Raw genomic sequence first — 9,068 nt, 5'->3', positions numbered from 1 at the left:
CGCCCGGGGGCGGCTCAGGGCCGAGCCCCGCCCCCCGAAGGCGCGCCGCTCCGCGCGTCCCCACCACCATCACCTCCCTGACCTCCACACCCCTCTGCGGGCCCTACCGGGGGCTCCCGGGCTCCCGGCAGGGCCCTCTCCCCTCTCCGGGGCCGGTGGTCACCCTGGTCGTGGGATGGCCTCAGGCTGGCCCCGGCGTGGCGACCCCTCCCCCATCACAGCCCCTGTCCCGCGGCCGCAGACAGCGAGGAACTTGGGAAGCACAAGCGCAGCCTGCTGGAGGCCCTCCGCCCGGGAGGGTCAGCACGCCAGGCTCACCTGCCCCTCCTGCCTAGCAGCCCCGGCCATCGGCCCTCTCAGGGCTTGTAGCGGGAGCCAGAGGCCCCAGGCCCTCTACCACCGGTCTGCTCACCCTGGCACACACACCCCACCTGAGCCCCCTGGGGCGTGTGGGCTGACAGGTTAGGTGGGGGCCAGACACAAACCAGGCCTGCCACACACAGAGACCCCCACCAAATAAGGGAACTGGAGCTGTGCGCAGAGCCTTCTGGTTGCTCTCTGCTGATGCCGCCTCTTGCACTCTGGCTGGCGGTGGAGTCATCGGAAGGAGAGAGCAGCTCTGTGCTCATCCCTGCCACTGTCCATTGACAGATCGTGACTCCAATACTGCAGAGTAACCATAGTGTGTCCCCAGGTTGCAAGGGGGACGAGGGGGGAAGAGGCCTATGTGGGAAAGACAGGGCTGGCAGGCCAGGCCAGCGGTGACCGCAGCCTGCGAGGCGGGGGACAGGGCCGGCGGGCCAGGCCAGCGGTGACCGCAGCCTGCGAGGCGGGGGACAGGGCCCGCGGCTGGGCTGGGCGGGGGATCACACAGAGCCTTACATTTTCACCTACATCCCTGGTTGCAGGGCTGGGGGCAGAGGAGCAAGGTCGAGATGCTGTCATGTAGGTGAGAGGGGACCGCGGCCAGCCCAGGGCCTGTGGGTGGGCAGAGACCGAGCAGGGGGAGCTCCGGCATGAAATGGGACCCAGGATCTAGTCCCCCCTCCGCCTCTCCCCGTCCATCTTCCCAGCTTCCTGCTGCCAGGAGGGCAGAGCCCAGTAGGCTAGCTCTGCTTCAGGGAGGCTCTTGTGTGGCTGAGTCTAGCCCAGGACACAGGCTCATTCTGGTAGGGCCACAGTCTCCCTGGGGCCTGTCCACTGGTCTGGCCTGCAGAGCAGAGACCCTGCTCCAGCCCCTCCTGCCTTCCTCGGGCCCTTAGGGAGTAAGACCTTTGTTCCTACAGCCAGAGCAGCCAGCGAGCAGGAGGGCCAGCCTCTTCCTACTCACAGTGGCACCTGCCAGGTATAGAAACCCTCTCCCCTTGTGCAGGCCCCACCCAGGCGGGTGGTGTCCACACGAAGCCACACTTCCTCATGGTGGGGGGAGACAGCACCAACGAGGCCCCCAGGGCCTCCCTGCAGGGAGGGGTCGCTGGGCCCAGGGTGGCTTCCCAGAATGCAACAGAGGGAATTGTGGGCCTGCAGAGTTTTCAAATGATGCGGTGGCCTCTCCGGGACTGCGAATCTCTGGCTCCTACACTTTGGATCCAGTCTACCTGCCCCACCTCTCCTGGGAAGGCCTCCGCCATGATCCAGGCTGCACTACCTCCAGCTGTGCGAGGTACAAGAGCCACGAGGCCTGGCCAGGGCACTGCTGCTGCCCAGACAGCCCAGGGGTTGGACAGAGCTGGCTGGGCTGGGGAGTGAGCTTCCGCCCATGTCCGATGGTGCTAAATATAGCGGCCAGAGAGGGGAGTTTCCGGTTACAGCCCCCCCTCCCCATGCTGGGAAATCGATGCCAGCTCCATTAGGCCCAGCGGCAGCGCCTTCTGACCTGCCCACCGGGCTGTGGCGCAGAGCAAGGGGCCTGGACTGCACCCAAGTCCAGGTGCCTGCCCCCCCCGTGTTCAGAGCCCTCTCAAGGGTGCTTCAGAGCCAGCTGCCCCACGCAGCACCCCCACAAAGTCCCTGAGGCAGCAGCAAGGCCTGCAGGTCACCAGGGGGCCCTGGGTCCCAGGGTGAGCACCAGAGAGGCAGAGCAGGGGCAGCAGGGGCTGGGCTCCTGTCCTAAGGATCTTGACCTGCTGGGCCTTCTCTGGGTGGGGCGGAGCTGAGCTGCTATGCGCCCACTGCTGCCCGCCCCTGGATACACACTGCACGCCTACCGCCCCTCCATTCACCTGGCTGAGGCCCCACCTGGGTTGTGACCCATATTTGCATACAGGTGGTGTTGCCTGAGGGGGCGCTGCCTCGGCGCCAGGCCTCCGGGGCGTCCAGCCGGTGCCCTGCACTGCTGTGTGGGCCGGCAGGAGCAGAGGCCTGAGCCCCTGGGGTGGGGCCACGCGGAGTGGGGTGCTCCAGCCTGTCCTGCAGGGGCTGTCTGTCAACCCTGAGGACTGCACCATTTCAGTTCAGAGCCTGGTCCCAGGGCACTGGGTCGGGGAGGGGGGCCAAAGGGGAGACAGGGGGCACAGAGCAGGTCCAGGTCAGTGAGCCACCACCTAGCGTTTGGGAGAAGGGGCTCTAGGGAAGGGCCAGGCCGGGTCACCAGACTCGAAAGGGTCAATCAAGCCTTACCTCACTCCCTAAATGACCCCAGGCCTGCTTGTGGTCTGCGCGGCCCTCCTGCCACCCCAAGGCACACCGGGACCCAGAGGGTAGCCCTGAGCGGTGTGCACTGCACATCCACACACCCGCAGGCCAGGACCCAGGTCATACCCACACAGGCCTGGCCTGGGTGCGTACCCTGGGCAGGCCGCACACTCCTCGTCCTCCGCTGGCTGAGTGAGGTCCCTACAGCATCGGGGGAAGAGTCCAGCACACCCCTCAGCGGGGTCCTTCACCAGCAGAGAAGTCAGAGCAGGGCAGCGCTGGCCCCTCCTCTCAGTGTTCAGGCTCTGACAGCCACCAGTGGGCCCTCCTGAGCCCACAGCCAGCCTCGCCCTGGCACCCTGCTCTGTCCCCAGCCCTCTGCCAGCCTCTGCTCCCCAGAACGACTACCTGCAAGCCTCCAGGGGAGCCCACACCCCCGCCTGGGGACATCCCAGGGCACAGAGCTCAGAAGTGGCCGCTGGCCAAACCTCGCATGCTTTATTGGTTCTGCAAGGTGGAGGGCAACTTGGCAGGAAGGACCTCCACGTCTGGCTGAAGAACCAAGAGATGGCAAATATAACGCCGAGGGTCTTGGGGACGTCTGGGTCATTCGCAAAGGTCTGGGCACCATCCAAAGGCAGATGCAGAACTTCAATGAGCTCGCCCTCCTCCGCCACACCTCCACCCGGTCCCCCGCGCTGGACGTCTGTCACCTCAGCTTAGAACACGGTCTGCCTGGAGCCAGTCAGCCCCACTCCAGCCCTGCAGGAGGAGACAGGACCCAGTGAAATGCTCAGCAAAGCACCCCACTCCGCACCTCTGCCCTTCTAGCAAGCAGGACCCTGAGTGTCCTGCCTGAGCCCTCCCGACCTGGACCCCTGGTTGGCAGGGCCTTGTAATCCGTCCCCTCGAGTGGCATGCTTTCCACAACTCCACCATGGTTCGTGTCAGGACAGGTGTGATGTGTACAGGAGACTTGGGACCTTCCCAGGCTCCTTGAGGGTAACCCCAAGACCTCATCAGAGAGGGTTTCATGGCTGTCCATTGGCCCAGAGGATACACAACCTGCCATGTTGTAGAGGCCCGGGGCAGAAGCCCAGAGCAGCTGAGAGGCCCAGCCAACAGCCCGCAAGGAGACACGGCTTCTGTTCATGCCCATAGTAAAATCTGGCAACGGTCCTGTGAGCTGGGAAGAGGACCCCAGACATGGACACATCTTGGATCTGGCTGAGTGCCCTGACAGGTGAGACCCTGGACTTCACATCAAGCGTCTGGATACAGACTTCACACCCACAGAAACCAAAAGGTCCCAGAGCGGGTGGCTGGCATCCCTGCCAGGCCCGCCCCATGCAGTAAGCCCCTGGGGCTGCCTCCCCTCTGCAGACTGATCCCAAAGCTCCCCTCTAAGGCCCAGGCCATCCATACCCCGGGACCCCTGGCTGCCTGGGAAACGGGCAAAGGCGGCAGGCCTGACGCAGCTGGGCCTGCAGACTACCAGCCTCTGACCCACAGGACGAAGAGCTCAGGAGCAGTGCTGAGAAGAGTGACTGAGATGGGAAGATGGGTGGGAGGGGCCAGGAACGGGGTGGGAGGGGCCAGGAACGGGACGGGCCGCACAGGGAGTCTAAAGAGAAGTCTGGGTCAGGGTACCAGGTGCGCAACCAAGGCTAGCCGGGGCCCAAGTGGTGTGGAGACCAAGTGTCCCACACAGACCTGGGGGCAGAAACGATGATGCGCCCATGCCTTCCTCCCCACAAGGGCCGACGCGGGCCCCCCAGTCCCCTCCGCATCCCCACGCCCTTTCCGGATGGCCACCCTCTGCCCCTTCTGGATGCAGCCAGCCTGTGGCGTCTCCAGCCTGTTTCCCCAGCTCCTGCTTTCACTCACTCAGGTCGTCAGCTGGTCCCTTGGCCTTCCTGGGCTTGCCACGTGTGACTAGTGGTCTGGCTTACCTCCAGGACCACAGGTAGGAAGCCTCTGGCTCTGTCACGGAGCGGACAGACCCCCATCCTGACAGGGACAGGCGCCATGACCTCCCCAGAGCTCATGTCTGAGTAGGATGCCCGCTGGCTAGACTCTGCTAGGCTCCCCAGCACCTTCAGAGTCGGGCCAGAGCCCGGAGGCCCAGTCTACGCACACACTGCAGCCAGGGCTACTTGTTCCACTGGCCCTCCAACCTCCGCAAGACCCATCCCCAATCCCCCAGACTGCTCCACGGCTGCCTCCTGGCTGAACTCAGCCAGGCCTGGCCCTTGGATTCTCTGAGGAGAGCCGGCAGCAGGCACGGGCCATCCACAGAGGACCCTGCAGGCAGCCCAGACTAAGCAAGGCATCCAACCCATTGCCAGGGAAACCCACCCTGCAACTTGGGCCCCTCCAGCCAGGGCTACCGGCCAGATAGCAGGCCCAGCAGCGAGTGCTAGGAGGCAGAAGAGACGCCTGGCCCTTCCCAGCCCTCCAGAAAGGTGCCCAGAGGCCAGCACCCCCTCAGCTGGGTGATGGGCACACACAACCCTCTCCCCAGACCCCTGGTGGGGTCAGGACCTGGGCCAGAGCTCCAGCAGCCTGTCCTGCAAAGACTGCCCAGCCAGCAGGCCCATAGGGATGCGAATGGGGTGCCCGGGCTTTCCCCTCCCCAGAGGCCCGTGGCCCAAGACAGCCTCTCCTCATTCCTGAGCCACACCGAGAAGAGAGCTGTGACTCACCCACCCCCGGCACCCAGGGCTTAATCCCACAGGAAGTGGGGCATCTGTCAGCGGCAGCTGCCACTGGGGCCTGGCTCCTCGTGGCTGCGGCTGCAGGCTGGGGGCGCAGACCCAGCCCTGCGGACCTCCACGTCCCACGGCCTAGCACCTAAGGCACATGGTCCCACCTTTCCTCCAGCCACGGGTTGAAAGCAAGAGGAACCTGCCTGCGTCCCGCGTCTTCCTCCAGACTAGATGCCTGTCCATCCACCCCGCCCTCACCTCCACCCTGCCCCTCACCTCCCCACCACCCCGCCCCTCACCTCCACCCCGCCCCTCACCTCCCCACCACCCCGCCCCTCACCTCCACCCCACCGCTCACCTCCCCACCACCCCCCCTCACCTCCCCACCACCCCGCCCCTCACCTGTACGTAGCCACCTGGCGAAGGTCAGAGGGGGCCAGGTGGTAGCCACACTCCTCCAAAGCCTCCTTGCAGGCTACTTGCTCCGGCGAGAGCCCTGGCTGGTCCAGGAGGCCGGCGCACAGCTCCACCGTCACCCCCACAGAGCCGGGCAGTGCCGCGGCAGCTCCTGAAGCCCACCCTGGGCTGGGGCGGCCAAGGCCTTGGGGAAGTGGCACCCCGCCTCACTCGCATACACGGCTGGTGGGAACGGCCCCACGGTGCTCACCTGAGCGCCCCGCTGGCCCGGCCACCCCCACCACCTGTACTCAGGGTGCCCCCCGCCCTGCCGTGCGCCTCACCTGGCCGGAACTGCTTCACCAGCACCAGGCTCCTTCGAGAAGCGTTGAACATGAGCACGGTCACACTGCACGTGGACAGCACGGAAGCAGACGCCACGCTGTGGCCCCGCGCTGCGGCCCTGGCCCGTCCTCACTCCCCAGCATGCCTCCCTGTCCCCCAGCCTCAGAACCCCGGTCCCTTCCTCAGGCTAGATACAGCTGGCAGGGTCAGGACCCAGACTTGCGGGGGTCCCGTGAGGGGATGGGGCGCCGAGGACGCGCGGGGGGCCTGGGAGGGCCGCAGTGGGATGGTGGAAGGAGTCTGTGGGCCAGCCACGCCCTCAGGCCAATGGCTGTCAGCCCACATCTTAGGTGCTGGGGTAGGGCAGTGGCATGGCCTCCCTGCCACCAGGGTCAGACTCCCGTCTGCAGGCTGGGCTGTGACCTGCCTAGAAAAAGCAAGGCCCTAAGGTCCATCTCCATTACTGCAAAACTGTAAATGTAGTAATCATCACAATAAGACAACAGTCGTGAAGGGAGCAGAGGCGGGCGGTGGGGGCTCCACACTCCCAGGCCCAGGGTCAGTCTGAGGGTTGCCCAGCACCACACCTGGCCCTCACCTGTCACATGTCTTCATAAAGTCCCAGGACTTCTGGACACCATTCTGAAAGTGGAAAGGTGGCAGCCAGGGTCTCGGAGGTGCCTTACGTAGGGCTTATATGGCCAGACAGACCTACCCCACCGCTGCCAGCCAGGGGGACCTGCTCACTGCCCGCGTCCACTGGAAGTGGGGAACTGTGGGGTGAGGGAGGAAGCAGCCACCTGGCATGGACAGAGGCCAGCGGCCTCCTGAGGCTCTGGGGTAGGGGCGTGCACAGGAGAGGCCCCCGCGGGCCCGAGGGGCTGGCACGGGGTGGCTAGGCCCATGAGACCCAGAGAGGGCATGGGAGGGGCTGGCCAGCCTCCCGAGAAGGCTCCACACCGGGCTGACCGCATTGCAGGACTGCTGGATTTGGTGATGTGGTGGACAGGGGGACGCCCCTGTCCTAGATGGCTTCTGCCGTGGTGAGACAGGCTTCCAGTGTCCACACAGGACTCACGGGGCAGGGGTGAGCCAGGGCCAACACTAACAGAACCCTGGCCCCTTCCTCAGACTTCATATAGCTGGCAGGGTCATCTTCCAGATACACAACCAGGCCGGGACCCAGACTTGCTGTGGTCCCACAAGGAGACATGCTGGGAGGCTCAGGATCCCACCTGGGCAGGGCAGGCTCCCACCCAGGGGCTGCAGCAGACAGTGGCCATCGCTCCCTGAAGAGACAACCTGGATTCTGTCCATGCCCCGCCTGTGTAGGCCACCTGCCACTCAGTCTCCAGCTCAGTCTTGAGCCATGACTAGCTCACCACAGATGCTGGGGCTCCATCCAGGCCACGGTTCAGAAACTACCTGAGCCCAGGAGACCTAGGGTACAACCAGAGGCCAAGGCACAGCCCTATAGAGGGCTTCCTGGATGAGGCACAGAGGTGAGGAGAGTCCCATAGATCAGCAAGTCAAGGCCCAGCAGGTCAGCAAGACCCACTTGGACTTGGCTGTAGCAGAGGCGTGCATCCTGGGCAGGTGGCAGCAGCCTGGTTTCCAAGGGGAGTGGAGAGCCAGTGTCCTGCACAGGTCAGGCTCCCCAGGAGGTCCCATGGGGCGAGCCCAGGCCTGCCTGACATCCAGCCACCTGGGGTGAGCCACCCGTCCTGGAAGGCTCCAGGACCGCCCCTTCCTCCCCTCCATGCCCACCCCCACAGCTCCCTAGAACAGGTCAAGTCCCAGGACATTCTCAGCTCAAGATCAAAAGCCCTGTCAGGCCCTTAGTTCCAGCAAGATGAGTAGAAGGTCTGGTTATTGACCAAGCCACAACGAGACATCCTGCTCAGTATGTCTTCTGCCTATCTAGGCCTCCTCTTGCCAGGTGCAGCAAAAATAAAAAAATAAAAAAATGAGCCGGGAATCAGTGGCTCACGTGTGTCATCCTAGCTACTCAGGAAGCTGAGATCTGAGGACCACCGTTCAAAGCCAGCCCAGCCTGGGCAGGAAACTCTGTGAGACTCTTACCCCCAATAAACCACCAGAAAACTGGAAGCAGTGCTATGGCTCAAGTGGTAGAGCGCTTGCCTTGAGCTGAAGAACTGAGGGACAGCGTCCAAGCCCAGAGTTCAAGCCCCAGAACCAGCGCTTGCCTTGTGCTGAAGAGTGAGGGACAGAGCCCAAGCCCAGAGCTCAAGCCCCAGAACCAGCAACCCTCACCCCCAGTGGCAAACAGTGCCCAAGCCAGTGTCCTCCTGCTCCTGCCCGTGTCATGGCTCTGCCTGCTCAGCTCTGCTCTGCTGTCATTGGAAATAGGCAAGCGGCCACTGGCCAAGACTGCAGAAGTGCCCACCCCACACTTCCCAGGAATCTGGGAAGAATGCTTCGCACAGGTCTCAGCAGCTGCATGCTTAAAGCAGCGCCTGCTCATACTACTGCCTTGGGTCCTGGCTCTTGGGGGCTGAGTCACAGCCCCATGTCCAAAAGCCTCCCTACTCCAGACCAGAGAAAGCAAAAGGACCTCCCAAGTCTCCATCTTTGCCTCTTCACTGGCCCTAGCTGTGTCCTCCTGGACCAGAACTGGCCTTGCTCTATCCTCCAAGACTACCACGGCAGGAAATGGGAGGAACAGAAGCCTCCGGCAGGATGGGCAACGAGTGGAGGCCTGGCTATGACAGGGAGGGACAGGGCACTCCAGTCCAGGAGGCAGAAAACGCCCAAAGCTCTGGACTCACTGACCTGGTGGAGGCCCAGGGAGGGGCTGTCTTGACACAGGCCAGTGTTCCTGTGGGAGGGCAGCAGGAGCAGGTGAGGGTGGCTGGCCAGAGAAACCGTCAGGAAGGTGGCCAGGAGGGGAAGGACGGGAAGAGTAGAGGAGGCTGCAGGGACTCGTCCACGCAGGCCCGCGCCAGGCCCTGCTGCCCAGAGCAA

The 9,068-nt window shown here is 64.2% G+C and overlaps 1 protein-coding gene across 1 annotated transcript in view; it reads right to left on the bottom strand.

Annotated features, from left to right (window-relative positions):
- The window catches only part of Nudt14 (nudix (nucleoside diphosphate linked moiety X)-type motif 14), a 9,884-nt gene extending 2,130 nt beyond the window's left edge, over nucleotides 1-7,754 (bottom strand). Inside the window, 6 exon segments of the mRNA XM_013012719.1 lie at nucleotides 3,175-3,396; nucleotides 5,745-5,904; nucleotides 5,907-5,981; nucleotides 6,083-6,147; nucleotides 6,682-6,753; nucleotides 7,642-7,754. Of these exon segments, the coding sequence (XP_012868173.1) occupies nucleotides 3,175-3,396; nucleotides 5,745-5,904; nucleotides 5,907-5,981; nucleotides 6,083-6,147; nucleotides 6,682-6,753; nucleotides 7,642-7,754 (707 nt within the window).
- Nucleotides 7,755-9,068: the final 1,314 nt, after the last annotated feature.

Source organism: Dipodomys ordii, unplaced genomic scaffold (assembly GCF_000151885.1).
Source record: "Dipodomys ordii isolate 6190 unplaced genomic scaffold, Dord_2.0 Scaffold2, whole genome shotgun sequence".
In the NCBI taxonomy this organism is placed as follows: Eukaryota; Metazoa; Chordata; class Mammalia; order Rodentia; family Heteromyidae; genus Dipodomys; species Dipodomys ordii.
Note: the sequence above shows the minus strand (reverse complement) of the source record. Positions and strands in the feature narration are given on the sequence as shown.